The sequence below is a fragment of the Hippocampus comes genome, unplaced genomic scaffold (assembly GCF_001891065.2).
Source record: "Hippocampus comes isolate QL1 unplaced genomic scaffold, H_comes_QL1_v1.1 scaffold17, whole genome shotgun sequence".
Taxonomy (NCBI): domain Eukaryota; kingdom Metazoa; phylum Chordata; class Actinopteri; order Syngnathiformes; family Syngnathidae; genus Hippocampus; species Hippocampus comes.
Genome location: NW_017805002.1, coordinates 606,161 through 627,545, shown reverse-complemented (window position 1 = coordinate 627,545; position 21,385 = coordinate 606,161). Strand labels below are relative to the sequence as shown.

The 21,385-nt window shown below is 45.5% G+C and overlaps 1 protein-coding gene and 1 long non-coding RNA gene across 5 annotated transcripts; one reads left to right on the top strand and one right to left on the bottom strand.

Moving 5' to 3' along the window:
* Nucleotides 1–81: 81 nt before the first annotated feature.
* Nucleotides 82–21,298, bottom strand: arhgap17a (Rho GTPase activating protein 17a). Of its 4 annotated transcripts, XR_002166463.1 has the most exons (23): nt 20,746–21,298; nt 14,994–15,033; nt 12,468–12,572; nt 12,203–12,235; nt 11,651–11,727; nt 11,126–11,237; nt 10,834–10,910; nt 10,582–10,699; nt 9,908–9,976; nt 9,641–9,722; nt 9,095–9,222; nt 7,928–8,039; nt 7,762–7,843; nt 7,356–7,436; nt 7,149–7,262; nt 6,930–7,021; nt 6,294–6,441; nt 5,694–5,972; nt 4,901–5,025; nt 4,110–4,625; nt 4,008–4,029; nt 1,607–1,768; nt 82–1,564 (listed from the first exon to the last, which is right to left on the bottom strand). XR_002166463.1 is itself a non-coding variant. In XM_019856825.1 (22 exons), exons 1-21 carry the CDS (start codon nt 20,796–20,798, stop codon nt 1,635–1,637), a joined length of 2,577 nt encoding a protein of 858 aa, XP_019712384.1. In that variant the 5' UTR covers nt 20,799–21,298; the 3' UTR covers nt 82–1,564; nt 1,607–1,634. The 4 variants fall into 4 exon arrangements, 2 of the variants coding, with proteins under 2 accessions (XP_019712384.1, XP_019712392.1); XR_002166459.1 differs by lacking the exon at nt 4,008–4,029 and having other exon boundaries at nt 82–1,546; nt 1,583–1,768; XM_019856825.1 differs by lacking the exon at nt 4,008–4,029.
* On the top strand, nt 15,936–17,106 carry LOC109507436 (uncharacterized). Its single transcript, XR_002166469.1, has 2 exons — nt 15,936–16,082; nt 16,161–17,106. It is a non-coding gene; the product is annotated as an uncharacterized LOC109507436 (long non-coding RNA).
* Nucleotides 21,299–21,385: the final 87 nt, after the last annotated feature.

Genomic DNA, 21,385 nt, shown 5'->3' with positions numbered 1-21,385 from the left:
ATTCTAGATGAGGTAAAAAGAAAAAAAAACTCTTGTGACAAATCAGCTTTGCACAATACAAAGGAGAGAACCGCTACAGACTTGAGTTCTTCATATACTTTATTTTCTTTGGAAAGGGTGTATAACCAAGCATTCATATAACAGATTTTATTCCATATTCCAGCTCACCAGACGACAAACATACAAAATCTACGCAGCTTAAAAACGCAGCATCATCACTTCTAGTTGAATGGCATTTGTTGGTCTTGATGTGTCGGGAAGAGGGGTAGGGAGGCGTATAAGGCAAGGTGTGACAGGAGCAGAGAGGGGGAAATGGGGGGACATTTGATTGTCTCAGAGGGGGGAATCACATATTTCCAGGGCAACTGCAGCATCCAAAACTTTCTGTATTGGTACCATTTTGCGTGTCAATTCTCTAGGAACTGGACCTCTGCATTACACATGAACGCACAAGATAAAGAGAAGAATCTCATCCATTAGATAAAATATTTGTCCCGCACGTCACTACCGAGGGCACACGTGTTCTCAGCTCAGTGGGGGGAGTTTAAAATTTGTACAAAAAAATGGTTTCATGGCCTGTGCTCATGTGCGACATCGGCTTCAGACAAAGAGGCATTTTTACAGAAAGATTCCTTCCGCTTACATTCATCACACTCCAAAGAAAGGCAAAAAATACTGACTGCTTGAGGCTCGGGGAGGGCAGCTCACCCCCCGTTTCTTGCACTCGGAACAGCCCCGAAAGAACCGCAACACGTTTTAACACCACGGGAGGGTTAAGACAACCTTCATATGACATCCCTGAAAACACCAAGACAGCTTCTCGGAAATACTGCACGAATACAAAAAAAAAAATAGAGCAGTATTTGGAAAGCTGTTTGCGTATTTATTTATTATCCTTGTTATCAAGGTCAAGGTACTCGCACACTCTTTTGGCCTCACTAGTAAGACAAATCTTGTGTGCTAGCAGAATGACTAGTACTCACCATGTTGTGTTATTTAGTGAGGACAAAGGGGGTACATGTACACGGGCCTTGAGCTAGATATCAATAAATGCTCTCCATACAGTAAATCTACAATGTTTCCATCCTATTAAGGCTTTATTTACATGTACTGACTGCACAAAGTGTGGCGAGCCACAGGGAATGTGTATGTTTAAACTTGGTAGGTAAATAAATACAAGAGCAAGAGAAAAGATGGAAGGGGGAGAAAAAAAAACACGTTAAAAGTTGAGATGACTGGAAACCTGCAGTCACCGCTAAGTTTTTGGTTCCACCCGCTAAAGAATACATTTGTCATTTCATGTTCTAAGGCCATTTCAAACGTTTTAAAAAAAAAAAAAAAGAAGAAGAAAAAAAAAAATCACACACCAAAGTCTCAAAGTAGCCCATAATCATCTTTTGTTTGCCAACTAACTCCAATTTTAGTTTGGCAAGAACGTACAACCTAAAACGGAGCATTTTTGCATGTATGTTTGGTAAAATATTTGGGAACGATAGCACACAACAGCCCCCCACCCCCAAAAGAATCGGTAGAACAGTATGGGAGTATGTGCACACGTGTGTGTGTGTGTGTGTGTGTGTGTGTGTGTGTGTGTGTGTGTGTGTGTATAAAAAGAGGAAGTGTGCGTCCTCCCTTTATAGGACGGTGCTTTCGCTGTCCAGCTCACAGTCTCTGGAAGGCGGCGGCGAGGAGACTGGTCTCGGTTGCTGGTCTGCGTTGAACTCCGGGACCAGAGTCCGACTCAGCCCTTTGAAGGAAATCGCTGGGTCTGAAGACAAGACAACCAGACGCATGTTAATCCGCCCATGTGTTTCTCATCCAAACTATCAACTCACGGCCACGCGACCGAAACAAAAGGCCCCTCATGGCAAATGTGGAGCAGCACGAGTGTAGTAGAAAGCCCTTTGAGCATCTAATCGATGTCCTTGATGTACTAGTGCACTCTTTGTCATCACTAGTAAAGAGAATTCAGCAGTGCACTAGTAGTGTTAGTTCCACTACTAGGACTAAAACATACTCATAAAGTACTGGGCTGCACTAATAACACAACTGGACCCAACGAGTAAGCATGTGTCACATACTAGTAGCCTTCTGATCAGAGATATCAACTAAATGCTCCAGCAGCTTTCCATACAGCTACTAGTACAAGATTGACTTCCTAGCAGGGCATGAACATTTAATCGCATTTAAATTTTTACCGAGGAGAAAAAAACAATTGCAATCAGATTAGTTTTCTAAATCGTTCAGCTCTACTCACTAGTATGCTTGCTACTTGAACATCTATTCGATATCCATCTTAAGGCTCACGCACTAGTACTCTATGTCCTCACAACAAGGACAACTGCATCGACATGTTATTAGTGAGGCAAACCTGTGCCCGAGTGAACATCTGGGTGCTACTACTAAAACTAGCATGTCCTGAGTAGCATGCAGTTGTCAACTCGTGCAGTTTTGTCTCACTATGTTGACTGTACTTGTCATATGTACTTCAAGATGTATATCAAGAATATCGAATAAATGTTCAAACGGCACAAGTTGGCAATTTCATGCTCCTAGCAGTGCGAGTGAAACTAGACAACTTTACTCGTTAATATCTCGCACTTCACTCGTAGCCCTAGTGAAGTGCACAAATGGCTTCTTTGAACATTTATTCGGTATACTTGATAAGGAGATTACTATTGTGTGACACATGCCTAAGAATTGGACAGAGTTGTGTTACGAGTGTATCCAGTGAAGCTGGAGTAACATTTCCCCCCCCCCAAGAGCTTCACTGCTGTGCATGGGGAGTGCTAACAGTAGGTGGCGCTGCTGGCTTTGGGGTGACAGCAAGCAAAGTGAGATGAGGGAGGGGGGAAAAAAGAAAAGCCCGTGATGGATGTGACTGGAGTAATGTGTTGCAAGTACTGTATTTCCTCAGAGTGGCCAAGTGCAGAGAGTGTCTAATGGGCGTGAGGTGTTTTTAGGGTGAAGGTCTTTCTTTGCACCAATGCATTTTTATGTGTATTTTTGTCAGTGTTGACACACTCACTAAAATAATTGAGAGCATTATTATTGCTGTGTGATTGTAACTTCTGAAACTCAAATTAGATAAAAATGTTTTTTTTTTTTTTTTTTTTTTAGCTGCCACCACTTCCTAGTGTGACATTCAAATGTCACTTTTAAAACTTTCCTGGCCTGATGAGCTGTTTTTAGACAAACCACATCAGGAAGCAGTAAACTCTGACAAAGGCTGAATATAAGCTGAACTTGTTAGTCAGGTAAGAGAACTTCTCTTTACCCCCAAAATATTTTTCTGACCACTAGAAATGTAAAACGTAATTGATTAAATTACAACGACTTAGTGGTATAACCTGCTTTTCATTTTCTATGGAGAAAGGAGGAGGCATCTTTTTTTAGATATGGCATTCACTGTATTTATTCTTCCACTTGTCCATTTGCTCCAAGTGGAGTTTTTTTTTTTAATACAAAGTGGAGACCATCATTTTTGGAGGGAATAATAAAATAATCTAAAAAGATACGCAAATAAAAATATATACGGTATCTATTAGATTGGAGGCCACTAGTGAACACTAAAGTGTCTATTTTTTTTTTTAATAAACAAAAAATGCACGCTGTTTACTCAATCTTAGAGACCACCATTAATATAAAAAAAGCCACTATTATTTTGGAAAATAGTATATACTGTTTCCACGTACACACACAGGCTGCATAGAATGGAGGCTACGCATACACTTCTATATTGGCCACTATTGAGGAAATACGGTACATGTCAGGGGCTGGACATGCCTCATACTGACAATTGTAAAACCAAGTATGACCCACATTGCAGACTAGATTAAAAATGAGTGTCTCGAAACAGCTCCACTTTTTCAAACAGGTCAGTTTCATGAGTCATGTGCAGCATGGAAGCTGCGTGTCAGCCTTTGACACGTGATACGCGAAGGAGAGACAGTAGGAGGTGTCGAATGGCCGCAGTGACAAAAAGTGCACATCCGTGAACTACAAACCTCTCACACGAGCTTCTTAACCCTGCGGAGGTGTTACAACGCACATGTGACCAATAGTAATCGAGGTCGGAGAGAAAAGATGACGTTAGAAAAGCTGCTCACCCATCGTCTTATAAGCGGTGGCGCAGATCCCGTTGGTGTCACTGGCCACGGGATTGGGCTGCGGCGGTGGGGGTATGCTGGGTCGGTTCCTGGGTTTGGGGACAGGCCGCGGTCGGGGGAGCGAACCCGTCTGGTAAGGGGATGGGGAAGCGGGGGCAACCTGAGGGCCGTCCGGGCTGGGGGCGGCGGGTGGCGGAGGTGTATCCGGAGGGGTGGGGGACTCCGGGGGCGAGGGGTCTGCGCTCTGAGGATCCCCAGTGAGCTGAGTGGGTGAATTGGTGTGCGTTGGCGGCTCCGGGGGCGGATGGCTGGGGGCTTGGATCGGCGGCTGGTTACTGGAGTGCCGCCGGTGTGTGCTGTATGGCTGAGAGTTGGGGGATGTGGAGGAGGTTGGGGAGTGGCCGGACAGAGGTCTTGGAGTGGGGCTTAGGGGCTGGGATGAGTTGACTGAAGTCGGGGGCTGGCTTGGCGGAGGGTTTGGTGGCTTGGGGGGAGCGGGTGCCTGTTTCTTGATGACTGGGAATTGATGAAGAACATTGGTTGCATTGTGGATTCTCCCAATTGTCCAAGGTAAAGTGTGTTTTACTAACTTTTATATGTGGGAGCGGTAATATTGTAAATTCCCCTTATATGTCCCCACCAAATCACCCTTAAAATGATTTTTTTTAAGCATCATATATTTTCAAAAGTTTAATTCCTCATACAGTTCTTGCAGCACATTACATTAGACTGTACCATGTTGTTACAGCAGGTCAGCCAGCTGGTGATGTATATGGGGTCAGTTGTCTCACCTCGGCGTGTCAGATGTGGACTGGTCGCAGTGCCCATCTGGACGGCACCCTGGCTCCCTGCTCCAGAACCGTTCCGTTGGAGGAGGGGGGTCGATGTGGTTGTAGGGTCTCGTGCCTTTGGGCTGCTTAATGAAGGGAAGTGAAGGCAACAATGAATTAGCAGGTGCATTGGGCATCATGTGTTGCAAGACTGAATCACACATACAGGACGGTGCATGTAACTGAAAGACCTTGGGTCCAGTTTGCTTTTCTGCTAGTATGAAGGGACTATGTATTCCCACAGAGAGCTGAAGCGGTAAAGCGAAGCAAGCGATCGATCCTGTGCCCCAAACACTCACTGGTATGGGCATCCATTTGAATGGCAAACCACACAAACCTTTTAACAGCTAATGGCCTGTAAAAAATTCTGTTCCAACCAGAGTGAATAAATGCCACTTGCCAATATCTGATGAAGCACGGTAGCTAATTATTCTTAAGTGAGTTGCTTCATCTGCATTTGACAGGAAGCCAGTGCAGGTGTGACCCAACTGTCGCCAAAAGTCAGCTGAGATCGGCTCCACTTATGTGCAACCCTAATGAGAACAAGCCTTGGCTGGTCCAGCCTCCTTTTCTTAACAGTTTATTTAGTTATTGAGTGACTAAGCAGAGGCAAGATTGCACAAAAGAGCAGTAAGATGACGTGTGAAAGAAAAAGCACACTAGGGATCGGGCTTTGTGAACACAAAATGAGTTGTAACGGCATGTTGTCCCTCCGCCTACCAGTGAGCAGCATAGTCGAACAAACAGCTCTTACCTGAGCTCCTCCGAGTGCTGCGCCTGAAGCTGCTGAGAGGCAGCGAGCGCGGAGAGGACCGGCGCCGAGCTATAGGGGCTGTCGGGCCCCGCCGCCCCCGGCGTAGCCGGCGGTTGGGGCTCGGCCGAGGGCTGCGGGACGTGCCCGGCGCCCTGTCCCTGCCCCGAAGCCTCCACGGGCGGTAAAGGGGGCTGGAAGGCGGGTGAGCTGTGCTGCTTTCTACTTAAGGTGGTACTGCCTCTACGGTGCATGTGGTCCGAGTGCTTGTTAGAGGTGTTACTGGGGTTGAGGATGGAGGTAAGAAAGTCAAAGAGACAAACAGACAACACCACAGGAGTGATCAGAAAAGCAATGATTACATCAGAAGACGGATCATTTCGAATCCAGTGAGAACACAGAGTGTGAGTGGGACTACCTACTAAACAGAACAAAGATTTTACATATAAAATGTGAACTTGTGAGAAATTACATTCGTGTGTGATCTCCGTGAGTCCAATAGTCAGGAAGCGAAATCAAAGCCAGGAAAGCAAACTGTACTGAATCCAGACATGAAATGCTATTCAAACAAATGAAGGAGCATACAACACTGAAGATGTTTACTTCTCTTTGCGGTTTGCGTCTGTCTCTGGTCCCACTAAGCTGCCTGGTCTCTTTCTCTCAATCGTGCCGCTTTCATAATCCAGATGATTGTTGTGGTTGGATGAGGGTACGGGCATTGCAAACATGCCAGACACATTGAAGTCCACATCTGAAAGATAAGAGGAAATATTTAGAAAAACATTTTTGCAGTCTTGCTGTACGCATCAAACTTTATAAGGTGCAAGGACTGCAGGCAAGTTGTCATTTCCGCTTTTCTTGGGTATCTGCGTATCCAGGACATGTGTTTCAGATTTCAAAAGAAAAAAAACTATAATCGTCTTTCATCAAATAAATACATTTTAGCCATGAATAAAAGACCCCTAAGAGTACTGTCTTTATGGGAGCTTGGGAACTCTTAGTGTGGACTTGACTCCCACGCAATTTGAAAAAATAAACAAATCTGTTAAGATGTTAAAAATTAGATGTGCGTGTGAGTCTTGGAAGATGCTAACTCCTGTCAAACTGAACATTTGCTCTTTTTTAGGATGAAAAATGTAAATTCTCAAAACAGCTGTTCATCCCTGTTGTCAAGTAGGTAGCTCCAAACTTCTCGGGGGGAAAAAAATGAAGGTTGTAAAGAGAAAACCCTGAATTTACCCTCGGGAAAGAACCAGTCAGCATGCTGGATGATGGGTTCTATGATGGACACCACATGCACAGATGTAGCCGCAGCCATCTCTGCCAAACTCCTGGGGTGCGCAGATGAAAAAAAACAAAAAGAGAACGCTGTTTAGCATTTTTATGACGGAAAACTAACGTTAACTGGATCTTTCGTCACCCACATATTTCTTTTCATCATTATGGACACCTACTCACCCTTCAGTCTTGGCCCAGAGCAGATTGGGTCCGAGGACAATGGCAATGTTGCTGGGAGTCATTTTGTTGACCTCGCTGTCCTGAGACAATTTCGCAAGGAACTTCACCAGATACCTACATGTCAACAAAATCAAATCAACAAAATCAGATAACCGATAACAATTAGACAATGTCATAAAGTATTGTTGGAATTTAGGGCGAGGTTACCTCAGGTTTGTTTTGTTGTTCTTAGGTAGCTTATCGCATACAAGCCACAAAGCTTGAAGCCTCTTGTCCGAATCTGGTAAACTGAAATGTAGAAAGAGCACAGCTCCAGGCAAGTACACACATACCGATAGTATCTGTCTCATCTGGGCTGGTGGGGGGGCGGACTTGCATGCAAGTAAGGTGCATTTTTGTTATTTGTTAATTTCGCATCTGTGGTTAGCCAGTTCATACGTTTTGATCGCATAAAAGTCACACATGCTGATTTTGTGTGTGTGTGTGTGTGGGGGGGGGGGTCTCACACATCTGAAAAAAGGTTTATGGTGTTGAAAACATGAACTGAATGACGAATGAATGAAATCGTGAATTTGTACTCATGTCATGTTTGTTCCAACATAAGGACCCTTGCCTGCATGCTTGGGTCCATTCATCATAAAGCTGGTGGGTCATTAAAGGTTCGGGGAGTTCCCTCAGGTAGGACTTCAGGGCCCCTGAAATTGCACGTCCACCCAATATTTCAGATTTGTGTTTCAGGCAAGCATCAGCAAATAAGAGTTCTGGTTTGGGGGTCATACCAGCAACAGCGTGTGGGTCAGAGTAGAACTCCTCCAATTGTGAGGTGGAACAGTCCAGCGCCGCCTTCAGCTTCTTTAGCTTGGATGCCCCGGCGGCAATTCTGAACAGACCCTGACATCAAAAGAATGAAATGAATCAACAGCGGTCACGGGTGCCCGAGAACAACAGCAAAGTGTGTGCGCTGCCAGCAAACAAATAAAGCAGTCTTCACACTGTAACAGCACAGACCAGACTAACCAGGATATTGGATAGGCCTACGCTTTTTCTTGAACAAACTCAGACACACGGCTAGAAATCTGAATTATAACCAGGAGGACAAAATGACAATTGTATTCTAAATTTGCTTTCACGAGAGGACATCACCTTTGCATCAATCATCATGCTGGTGGAGTGGCCGGCGATGGGAATTGCGTCAAAGTTTCCCCTGTTTACACTTTTGAGTATCCGCTCATCTCCTCATCTCTGGCAACTTACATGTGAACGAGCTATTTTAAGCCCGCGCTCAGCTAGCGGAGCTGTGAATCGCGACCACGGCTCCGTGTGAGTTTTAATGAGCTACGTCAGCACTGGTTTGACTTAAGGCAGCAAAACAAAACGGTGAGTGGTCAGGTTTCGAGCATACGAATACTCATTCTGCAGAGGGGAAATTAACTGGCGGCAAGATCATCTTTAAACAATGAAAATGCAGTACTAACATCTGTTGTGGTTTGAACGGGCTGATGGCAAGGGTGACGGGTTTGTTTTTTTTGGATCGCAAAACAATTGCTAAATGCGATGCAGGTGGTTTGAATCGGACAATTCATCTTTGGAAGGGAGCGCCAATGGTAACTTAAGAGTGGAAAGCACAAATAAAATTACACTAAATCAGACATTATTGACAAATCCTGCAATTTAAGCTGTAAATAGTGGGTTACTTTCAACTGGAGAGTTTGAAATGGTACACCATGACCCAGCTGGCAGTTGTGCATTTTATGCTAATTTGTTCCAGTTCGCAATCAGAAACTTTAAAGTGTCTTGGTAGAAACTCCATTTAAATAAGCGATGTCCCAATCACACTTTTCTTTTTCCATCACACGAGTCTAAATCTGAGTCTTGTCCCGATCCGATACCATGCATTTTGGGATCAGATTTTTCTATCCTTCATTTAAATGCCAACTTCATATTACCTCTTCCTTCATGCCCGTTTCTAATAGCATCATGACACAGGCCTCTATGGGCAGTGCAATCTCCCTCCCGCTCCTCTTCAGGTGTTCATCCAGCGCCGTGCCAAAGGCGGGCTTCTCAGTCCATGAATCTGAACATACAATGTGAAATTCCGCATGACGACACATGCGCTGCAAAAAACCTTGTGACATCTCGATTTCATCACGAGCCTTTTTCATCACAACCGTCGCTTTTGTAACGACACATAAAACAATGATATAACATGCCATTGTCATATCGGTGTGGCCTGGAATTGTTCTAGGCGGCAGATTTGTGGGGTCAACCATTGAGCAGAAGTACAAAGTCAGCAGGATTGATTGTGCACGGGTTTGGCATTTACGCCTGTGTCAGATATTGCAATGGAGGTAGGCAGTAGCGGGTGCAACGAGTGTGTATGTGCATATGCGTATGAACTGATTCTCCATGACACCGACTGAGCTTTTTCACATTGCGACAAATAGTGTCACGCGACATCCGGAATGTGATTTCTCGTCAGGTGCTCGCTTTACCTTGTTGAGCCTTGATTGTTGGCAAGACACTCTCCAGTAAAGCGAGAGATTTTCGGTGGTATTCAGCCTGAGCTTCAAGAAGCTACGGGAAGAGAAAAGAAGAAGAGAAAATGATGAAGGCTGCAGAATGAGACAAACCAAACAGGAAAGCGAGCCTGGTCTGCTTTTTAAGTGACACAACAGCTGCGGGCATTCCCGTGGACGCCACGCAAACACGTTTTTTTTTTTTTTTTCACTTGTCAAGCGTGGTTGACTCACTGAACTCACCGTTAAAAAAAAGCAGGCGTAGTCTCCTTCTTTTGAGAAGAAGCTGTACATGTCTGCGGCAAGTTGGTCCTGGTTGGAGAAACACATGGTGAAAAGTGAGCCGATGCCAGTCAAGAGAAGGAAAACGGGGTACTCGTTATTAAATATTTTAAGTGGCACTTGGTTTCGTGTGCAGTAACGTGACTATGTGAGTCAAATATCCTCCTGTGGGAGAAAATGATGAGGTGGAAAATACAAGGCTCTCACTCTTCCTGGGCAAAAAAAAAAAAAAAAAAAAAAAAACTGACATGCATCCTGCAGCAGAGCGACACTAAAACGTGTCAATGACCGACTTCAATCGCTCCAGACACATGCGCGCCAGAGCTGACGGGGCATTTTGAGACATCCGCGCGCGTCAGCAAACTGGTGTCGGAAGGCCCAAAAGGTCTTGGAATGTTCACTCGCTGCTGTGGTAACTTTTTCACAGTTGAAATGTTTGGCCTGAACCCACGCAGACTACAAAAGACAGCCGGCCCGCATATTTGTTTCAAAAGTCACCTGATCTGCCAGTATACGAGGCTGTACAAGTTTTCATGTGAATGCAATCTGAGAGACGCTTCCATAGCTGCATGAGAGTGAAACGGGTGGAAACTGGTGGTTGAAAGGAACACTTTGAGGCAGCCCGTTTTTGATACCTTGCAAAGTTCCACTTTGTTCATGGCCTCGTCCACCTCCTCCTTGAGAAGGTCGGCCTTGGCCGTCAGTGCTTGAGTGTTTGTTCCTGAGATTATTGACTTGGTCGCCTGCAACCATCTGTGTTTGGCCACACACCCACATACACAAACACGGCGTCAGGTTGTCTCCATGACATCACAACATATACCTTCATAAGTGAGGAACAGACGACCTCTCAAATCATGTTCAATTTCATATCCAAAGGGACAGACCTCGCTCGGGCAGAATCGTAGTCCAGCACCAATTTGGCCAACTGCTTCCTCTGTTTCAAAATGTTGGGGATGTCCGCCTACAAGAAAGCAAAAACGACACACCAAAAATACTTCTTCTGACTGTGAATCGAAAATCTTAACCTAAACAGAAGAAAAACGCGAGCGTTGACAAAAGCTCTCCGTTGTTGGTTTAAACAGGTGCCATGCTGATTTGAAATAGTATAACACCGCCATACCGACACGCGTGCAAAGCGAAATCTCACAACGTGAAATGTGATTTACGGTTTCTGACCTCGGCAAGCTGGCTGAGAGGATCCAGGACGTCTTTCTCTATCTGTAGCTCGTGCAGCATCAGTTCAGATGCCAGACGACTCTCTGCGTCCCCGCACACCTCCATCATCTTCCTGCCAACGCATATTCGGTACAGAGGCGAGGAGGGGTTTTAAGTGCGGGCGAAACACTGAGTAAAATGTGGGAAGGCAACTGACAAACTCTGTGGTCTGTCAGATTTTGGACCTCCATTTTCGTGAGATAGTTGAGAAAGCGGTCACGGACATTAGAAGACGAGGTGAGGCACTCTCCCTTCCTCATAATTTCCAGACAAACATGTGACTGCAGACTACTTTCAAAACGGTTCCAAGACTTTTTTTACATCCTGTTTTGTGCATTTTCATTTGGCAACCGTTTTGCAGAAAATAGGATGATGACGTTTCTGTGACCTCATCATTCACACCCTCAGAAGCAAATTGCCTGCATGGTAACAGTCGCCACTGACGAGGAGAATATTAACTCGAGTGTCACTCAATGACCAACTCACCCAATTAAAGAGTCCTCACCCAGCTGGTTTCCACCTTCCACCATAGCCTGGGACAACGCCGTCAGGGGAAGCTTTTTCTGTGGCGGATATGTTTGTGTGGAAGAGAGGCAGACGCAAAGAATGATTAGTCTCAAACACAAACAGTCCGCATTTCTATTCAAAAGCGTGAGGTTGAGGCTAATGGAAATGTCCTCAAGACTTTCCATTGAGCGAGCAAGAGGTGCAGTCACAAAGTCAGGAAGAGGAAGTGAGCTTTCTGAGAAGAGGAGGGGGTGTGGGGGGCAAAGTTGAAGTTCAATGGGATACAAGAGGCGACCAGGTGAAGTGAATCTAGAAAAGTTTTTTTTTCCAAGCTCCTTGAAAACAGGCAAGTTATCCAAAACGTATGCTCCCAACCCTAATCTAATGAGGAAAACACAACCCAAACACTCATGCAAAGACTCTAGTGAAAGCGAATATAAACAGCTCAAGAGATGAAATGGAACAAGTGGTTGTAAACAGGCCAAGAAGGTGGAATACTTCTTTGTTTGGTTGGTTTTTTTGTTTTTTTACCTGACCATTTCCTGTATAGAGGCGTGGTACGGACTGTAGTGCATGATGGGTCGTGTGGGGGCAGAAAGCATAGAACATAACATCAAGTCTACTGGGATATTTCTCTACAATTCTGTTTACAATTTCAAATGATCATTTCTACAAGATTCCCAGTAAATCACCCAGTGCCCATCACCGGTGAGCCATTTTATGAACAGGCTCGATACCTGGTCCTAAAAGCCACCGCGTAGGTGACCACCTGAGGTTGGACAAAAAGTTGACTCACGTGTCTTTTCTCGACCTCTGCGCCAATGTGTCCCTGTAGACACGAGACCATCTTCTTGTGTGTGTTGTGCGACACCACACGCACCAACTCCATCCGCCGCTCAATCTGTTCGACAAGATGTCACAAATATTTAGCAAATGTCTTTTTGGATTTTAGAGTCTCAAAACGGAGACACCGATGAGCTGCATTTTTGCATCTGTGGCCTTGGAGATGTGGATTCGGGTTTTAATCTGTGGACTACATTTTGTTGTCGTCAACGAGTTTGGGTTCCGAGCATAGATTTGATTTGCGTCTGCCTTGAGGGGAGTTCAGAGTTCAGACGTGATTGATAGGGCTGAGCCCACAGAGCAACGCTGGAATGTTATCTTTAAAGCACATGTCTCATCGGAAGTGTCGCCACGGCGACGGTCACTGTGCTGAGAGCGGGGCCGAGGCATTCATTAGTGTTAAAAAGGCGTTGGGGTTACACAAGCTTTCTCCTATATGCGGCTCAGGCAACACAGATCCACTCTATGTTTGAGATATAATGCCGTCATTGATTAGCTGGTCAATGATGGGAGTCCCAGCTTTTTTGGTTGGAGGCCAAGTGAAGCTGTGCACTGTCCTTGTGATGCCAGGTGCTTGACTGGTGCCGGCCAGTGTCAACAATGTGCGCTGCATTTCCGTCACTCAGCCGTAGCCAAATAAGAGGATATGGGAAAACGCTTGGCAAGTTCACTCATTTATCTCCTCAAAAGCTGGCAGCACAAAAGGAAGAAAGCCGAATTAAAAACAATGTTCCGTGGGGTGTTGGGGGGCAAGCGGGAGGGCGACAAATGCAAAAGGGAGGATCAAGCAAATACCAGACAATTGTGTTCCAAATACAGAACGGCGTCAGAATTCCACAGCAGCTATCCGCCTCTTTAAGCCAGCCTGTCTCCTTCGTGCCTCCCACTGTTCTGGCGCTCTTACGTCAGCCGTGACCCACGGCGGCCCCCGGACATTCCCAAAACAGCTGGGTCGAGTGCAAACTCACTGAACGCACACGCAAAACACAAGATCTATATAGCCTTGTAACTTTGCACAGACTGAGTGCAGTTCGTACTTGGCACAAAAACAAGAGGGGGATTCCCTTTCCGCCGCAGCAGGAGGAGGAAAAAAAAACCCAAATCTATGTATTGGAAGTGTTTGGCTTATGCATCGCTAGGAAATGGTTTCCTTTCAAAACAGGATACAGAACACCACTGCAGAATTTCTGCTATGCACCTCGAAAGGGTACCGGCAGGGTGTGTCTGACCAGTTTGGATGAGTTAAACAAGGGGGACAATCCCATGACGTACTCCAGGCTAGGGAATCCCAAACCTGGAGAAAGACAAAGAAGGTGCCTGTCCTGCTGCCTGTATTTGTTTATTGGTTACCAAGAGAAAGGTCGAGTTTGGAATGGCAGGGGGAACAAAACATGACTCACTCAATTTGATTTTAGGAATCAAAATAGGAGAAAGTGAAGCAGAGGTTGGTCGCGACTCTACCGGGCTGCTGTTAAATTTTCAAGGAGCACAATGGAGCAGATTGTGCAAGTCGGCGCCTTGTTCGTTGCGCGGCATTTCTGTGGCCTCCTACTGTGGTCAAGCCGCTATTAAAGAGGAGCAGCAAAGGAATGGCAGCTCAGTGGGAAAACAGGGGGTGGGTGGGCAAAAAGATGCTTGGGTCGAACAGTACAGTAGACATATCATCCCGAAAAGCCAAGACGATACGCGATTTATTAAACAAGTAGGGATTTAAAACCTACAACATAAATTGATGGCTAAATTCCTCCATCCAAGGGTTTGCGTCATCCTCTTTTGATCCTCCAATCACATCCGTGTTGCTGAAGCACTTTTGTGTGGATCAAGGGCAAAAATGTTTGTGGGAACATTTTCCGTGGGTGACGTTTGCTGATGTGCCGCTTACAAAACAAAAGCGTGCGTTACTGTCGGCTTGATTTCTCAAAGCCGAACACTTTGTTTTACTTGCACCCTCGACAACACCCTACTTGCACACAAAGACACTTCATCGCTGGAATGCCTTTGCCGAGCGGCCACGATTCTGCCGTCAACCCCACCTGCTTCCTGAGCAAGAGGTTTTTACATCATGTACCTATCCGCCCTGGATGCCCTTAAATCCTTTTTTTTTTTCTTGAAACGATGCCTGGGAATCATTTGATGACGCCGAGGACTGAGATGGGCAAGCATGCAGCTGGAGACAACGCTAGAGAGCAGGGGCAGCTTTTCCAACACGAGGTATTTGGTTGTATGCGAGGACAAGTAGGGTGGAGGGTATGACGCTTGTGATGCAAAACTCCACCCACTGCAAATAACTCCTTGGAATTTGTGTCTTTCGTCGTTCTACATGAACATACAGAACAGGATGCCTTCACGGGCTTTTGTCAAATGCTTGGAAGGGAAAAAAATAATAAAAAAGTATGGCCAACACCCAACAGATGGAGCCTTTCCCTTGGATGAGGTCAGAATCGGCCCCAGCGCTGCAAAAGTCAGATTAATGGTTTACCTGTAAAAGGTCATCGCTGAGAACTTCTGTTTTCTCCGCTCTGCGGATGGAAAAGAAAACCAGATAGGAAGTGATCAGTACTGACAAGAAAGGGGCCATACTTCATTTCAGTTTACGTGTGATGAAAACATGTGCAAGGAGCGGACCGCGCGGCAGAAATACCGGTCCGCACACTGAACTCCGTGGGAACGTTATCTGGCGCAAGCGATCAAAAGGCTACACGAGTGCAAACCAAGAAAAAAAAAATGTGTAAAAACAGTCTTTAAGAGATTTTATAACATACTAATGACAAAAGCGTGGCACAGGATCAAACGGCGGAGCTCAAACGGGGGAGTTGCTTCAGCTCCAGTGGGTATGTGATGACTCACGCACGCGGAGCAACAACACAGCGGTGCCCTGCCCCGAGCCTATTATTAGTCGACTAATAGTTGGGCCTGGTGAGGTCAGACAGATTAAATTCACTTAAAGGGAGAGGATACGGGAGGAACTAATGCTTGCTTAACAACACCTTCACATGAGTTGATTGCTACTGGTTGGAACGAGCGCAACTGCCGAGACAACCGTAACCTTTGTAAAAATGCTAACTTAGCGATGCCAAATGCATCATACTTGAGGGATGTTTATCCTCATGCTGGGGTGGCTTTTCTGCCGGTGCTCGGGCTTCCTCCCATCTATGAAAAAACAAGCACGTTCGGTTCACCGAGGGGACTAAATAGCACGGAGGTGTGAAGTTAAGCACGAGTGGTCGTTTGTCTTAACGTGCTCTGAGATTTGCTGGCTGATAATAAAAGATGCACCCTGCTTCTTGCCTAAATTCCGCTGGGATGGGCTCCGGCTCACCCGTAGCCCAAATGAGGACACGCGATATGGAAAACGGATCGATGGATGGATGGAGGTCTGCAGTGATTCAGTGACTGGACAAAAATGGCCGCTGGAGCTACAAGCTGCAATGAAATAAGTTACAATCCTTGGATGGAATAAAGTGTTCAGTGCACGATGTTACTAATTAACAGTCAAACAGTTTACACCCGCCCTTTAAGGCGACTCACTTTCCCTAAACACGCCCTGTTGCTGAACACGCCGAGGCAGGTAAGGCCGCCGACTAAAGTAAACCTGGTAGACGCCTGCAATTTGAGTAACCGGAGCTTTCCACGAATTCTCCCTCAGACTGTCGTCTTGATGAACTGTAGTAACCTCATCAGAGCAGAGGACAGCTGCTTTCCATTACAAACATGCAGGCAGAGAGCAGGCAGAAACTGCCAGACTGACAGGGGAGCATAGTTCGGGGGTTCCGTGGAAAGAAACACAAATGCTGAGGTTCAGAGATCGGCGGGGGGGGGGGGGGGGGGGCTTACAAACTCTGAAGTCATGTAAAGCCAATGCATGGATTTTTTGGGGGGGTAGTTGATGAAGTGACACATGCAGAGAAGAGGAGTTGCAGAATAATGTACAGAAACACAACGCAGCACTTCTGAAGTCAGTGTGGGATTTCTTGTTCTGGTGCGTACAACTCTGGCGAGGCGTTTATGTGGTTTGGTATAAATGCTAATTGATGGAGTCATCAAACATGCTGAGCCTGTAACCCGACATTCTCAACCAAACATTTGCAAGTTAACCAAGGAAACATGAGCTATCTGACTACGGTGTATGTATGAATGGAACTACCCTTTGATGGACTGATGGAACACTTTAATACAGAGCGAAAGCTCCAGCATGAATCCTTGGGAGCTGCTTCGTGATGGCTGCAAATAGAATTTCCCACCACTGATGAGTTGTTGTTTTTTTTTCCAACACACCACAGTGCATCTGGCCCACGAGTCTCCAAGCTGACTCAAAACACCAACAGGGAAATGTAACGTTTAAAAAAAAAAACTGAGCCCTTAGTACAACGACATCTATTTACTAGTGCAAAAGACGTTCTAACCTCTCAAGTATGCCTCTGTGTGTGTGTGAGTAAAATTTAGCCATGAGCATTAATTGACATATTTTGGAAAAATATGCCCAGATGCCACTAACCTTCAGATTTTTCACCACCAATATGCAAGATGCGCACATCTCTGTCCTGGATGCTCAGTAACATATGTCCTAGTGGACAACAATCCAACAATCGTTTTAAAAAATACACAACAACAAAATGGAGAAATTTCTTGTGTCTATCTGAAATAATAACCTCAAATTGTAATCTCCCTCTGCAAACAGGCTATTGTGTCAGTTATTTGTGATTCAACGACTATTTTACTCTTCCCTTGAAATTTTTTGGGTGAGTTTGGATTAACCAGCCTTCACCAGTACCCAAGCCCGAGAAATAAGGCCGGAATCAGGCCGATACTGTGCTGACTCATCATTGATTGTGCTATTAAAAAAAAAAAAAAAAAAGCAACACTCGTCTGTCCTGGCACTCCCCAAAAACAAATAATAAAAAATAACGCGATGATGCTGCAGAGAAAATAATTGGCCCAGTGCAGCCCTGACAAGGGGACAACAAACAAAACAAGTGTTGAGCTTGCATCAGCTGACCTAAAGTGAAGCGAGGTTGCCCCCCCCCTCCATCACAGTAAACTGAAGCAGCAGCCTTTGAAACGGGATCCATCTGACTACTTGACCACCGTGGACGCCACTTGGGAATGGTAACCATGGCGATCTACTATCAAAAAAAAAAAGAAAAAAAAGTGGAAGTTGAGGAAGAGAATACTGCCACCGGAAGCACAATAGAGCTTCTGTTAGCAGACGCGGCACACAATCAGCGGGCTGAGGAGTAGGGAGGGTCTTTCTGTTTGCAACACTTGGCAGCTTGAGGCACCCGGTAATGGATACTGGACTGGGATAAAAAGGAACTGGGAGAATCATTGAGTGACTCGGGCCATAGAGTTTCTTCTAATGCAACGGAGTGTGTGAGCAGTCAACCTGCGCAAGTGCGCCAACACACAATGCTAATTGAAACAACAAATCAAGGCTTGGGTCGACGAAACAGTCGTTTATATCGTTTCACTTGAAAATGTGTTCATACATCTTCGCTGTTCTAATTCGCCTACAATGTGAATTGGTTCGTCACGATCCGGTATTTCCTTCACCATTACTAACGAACTAACACACATAACTATGCCCACGCATAAAATATCACCATTACTGCCAATTTAAAACTACCAAGGTGCTTTTTCAGTCTCGCCCATTCCAATTGGATGAAACCCAAACGTTTGCGGTTCAACAAAAAGCTGTCTCATTTTGCTTGCCACCAAACCAAACAAACAGCTGACACCCAGACACACCTTACTGTCCCCGGGGCAGAGTCTCTTGACACCCAGTTTAAAAAAAAAAAAACACCCATTTTCTCTTTATTCAAATGTGACATTCAGTCAAAAGGAAGGCGCCCTTCCGACACTGAAATACTTTAGATTACATTACGCTGAGCGAGCTGTGGCATCAGAAAAGATTCTAAAACTATTTAGAACATGAGTGAGGGGCGGACAGAAGTGTGAGATCACGGTTGTGCCGATGAACCGAATGACAAATTACCCCACCCAAACAAGATCGGCAAAGTGATGCGGCAACGACACTAATGTGCACTTGCAATGTTAGTTGAAACAAAGATATGATATACCGGTCGTTAAAAAAAATGTCATTTGATTAGTGTTTGCGGGTTTATGAAGGAATAACAACAACAAAAAGGAAAATGAATGATTTCCCAATAGATTTGCCAAGTAAAATCTGTGAATTTGAAAATCCAGACAAAAGTGGACAGTTGAAGAGTCCCATCTGTCTGTTGCTAAAAAATGCGCCGAGCTAGCAGAAACTGAAACATGTTGCCAATTGCCTGGTCTGCCTGTTCTCAACGATTTGTCTCTTTACATGTCCCGCAAAGTAACCTGTGAACTCAAACTAAAATATGCTGTGGCCGGGCAAATGGCCCACCAGGACAAGGTGGGGGACACCCTGGACTTGTAGCCAATCAATCGAAGCTATTCAGCTCCTTTGTGGTCATAACTGGTCTTCAGAGACAAAGACCTAAACAACTGTCACAATCTCGATCTTCTCAGCCAAAAAGATGCGCATGAAAACCACTTTCTCATAGTTTCACCTCACCGCAACTCCAAATAAGGTCATGTTTTACTCACGGACATTGCTGTGTCTCAGGTTCTCTTTTCACCGGACTTTACACCTTTACGTGCTGTGACTAGATCCTATACGGCAGATGTTTACGACCAACTCTGGCAAACACAGATGTACAGTATGAGGCCAAGCGGTTCACAGACTACCATCTGAAATAACCACACTCCGCATACAGAGGACATGCTGCTTAGCCTCTCCACTTCAGTTTCACTCGATGCATCAATCTTCCCCAACTCTCCGTTCTCTCGCTAGAAAGCAGTCGCTTCTTTCTGGGAGGCAGTTTCCTGTTTGCAAAAGGAGCAGAAGGAGAGATTTCCTCTCAGAGGGCGCATGCTGGACATAGAATTCTGCCGCCGCACAATCGCAGGAACCCAGGGGGCAGCCGAGACGGCCTCGCCACTCCTTGCAGACACGGATGTCCAAGCGGGCACCACCTTCACCACAAAAGGTTTGTTCCGTGCTTGCCCTCATCCAAAACACTGACATACCAACCACTTGGAAGGAAGGAAGGAGACCGCTTGTGCCTGAAAGCAATGCACTCTCCCTCACACAAGCATGGTTCTGCTTTCTACATTACGTTCCTTTCAGCTTTAATTTACAGCTGGTCTGCTGTATGAACAAATATTACGAGGATAACAGCTGCCGTGGCTCTTAAAGGTACTTAGTGAACTCTTTAGGTGGTACTTACGCTGTCCATAAAAAAAAAAAAAAAAATGTCCAAGAGGGCAAACCATGTCTGTGAACGTCTTTTTACGATCAAAAAAGATCTGGAGACAAAATGCATGATGTCAACCTCTTAAAACTAACCAAGTACGTTGCAACGTACAAAGCATTGGATGACTTACTTTTAGGATAAGGTTGAGTTTGCATGCATGTCTCATTTAGAACGAGGCACACTCCACAACTACGTCAACCAGTAATGAAAAGTATGCTCATAACGTGGTTCATCTTATCTTCTTGAGTCTATCACACTGATTATATTATTTATACTGTCGGCCGTTGTACTGATGGTGAGACACAGAGAATGTTGCCGACTGCTTCAATTTTTCATCCACGAAAGTATAATACATACACATAACGTCGTTAGGAATATGTGTGTGATGTATCTGTTCACACAGGTGGAACGACTTGAAATATCGGCAGAAGCTGGCACTACATTTGGACGATTCATTATGTTCACACAATACAAGAGCGACTGTATATCAAATAATCTGCTTTACTCGTCGCGGTACACCAATCCGTCCATTTTCTATAGTGCTTATTCTGTTTAGGGTCTCGGGGGGATTTGAAGCACATCCCATTCTGACGACATGCAAACTCCAGATGGGCTGGGATTCGAACCTAGAACATCACAATTGTCAGGCAACTTAAAAACTCGGCCAGCGGACAACATCATCCTGTTGGGTCCTGCACTGGCGTGTTGATTTTAAGGAATCCCCATTGATTGAACAAGCAAATTTGACGAGCCTCCTCATCTCCATTCATGTGACCCTCATTTTACAGCCTCCATAGCAAGACTTGACTGTGTGGAAAAAAAAGAAAAATCAGGAAAGAAAACACAGTGAGCACCGTATAATGTCCTATTAAGGTGAATACACAGTTGCTATTTTGTTCTGGAGTAAATAACTTAACTTGCGATACTTGCCTGCCAACTGTTTGATTGGCGAGTTGCTTCATGCGATTAAACTGCTTCTTCATTTTCGGTCCTCCGAAAGTTCACACTTGGGAAAAAAAATGTTGACTTTGGATTGTCATGAAGTTCACACACGGCCTCTGCCCGTTTTCAACTTTCCCAGCTATCGCTGTGACAGGGAAAACATGCGCGAGCCATTTGAGCCCAAAGCCAATTAACGATAGTTGGTTGCTTGCTAGCTTCTAAATTAGCCTTTCCGAAGTGGAAATTTCTTCAGAGAGGTGCGACGGCATGGTCCACCAACTTGCTTTTGGCGATATTTCCGAACGTGAAAGTCGCGAAAGAAGACGCGGGGCAAGTTTCACTGGTTCCAGCGGCCTTTCATCGCTCCGCGCGGAGCCGGACGGTCCCCGGTTGGTATTTGGTTGGTGACACCCGCTAGCCGAAGAGCTAACGCTGCGTGAAGCGAGTCGGGAGTCGAGTAATCCGTCAAAGCGCTTTTTCCCTGTCGAGAGGAGAGAGTGAAGTGGAGCTCGGCGTGCGGGGAGACAGAGGGAGGGAGGGAGGGGGGTGTGAGTGAGAGAGAGAGAGAGAGAGAGTGAGGGAGAGAGAGAGAGAGAGAGAGAGAGAGAGAGAGAGAGAGAGAGCGGAA

Excerpts from the sequence above, each read along its gene's own strand:
- arhgap17a (XM_019856825.1), bottom strand. The coding sequence starts at position 20,798 with ATGAAGAAGCAGTTTAATCGCATGAAGCAACTCGCCAATCAAACAGTT. Across the intron at positions 7,263-7,355 it reads AACAACAAAACAAACCTGAG|GTATCTGGTGAAGTTCCTTG; the intron begins GTAACCTCGCCC and ends GTTGACATGTAG. Across the intron at positions 5,973-6,293 it reads GACGCAAACCGCAAAGAGAA|TAACACCTCTAACAAGCACT; the intron begins GTAAACATCTTC and ends CCTCAACCCCAG.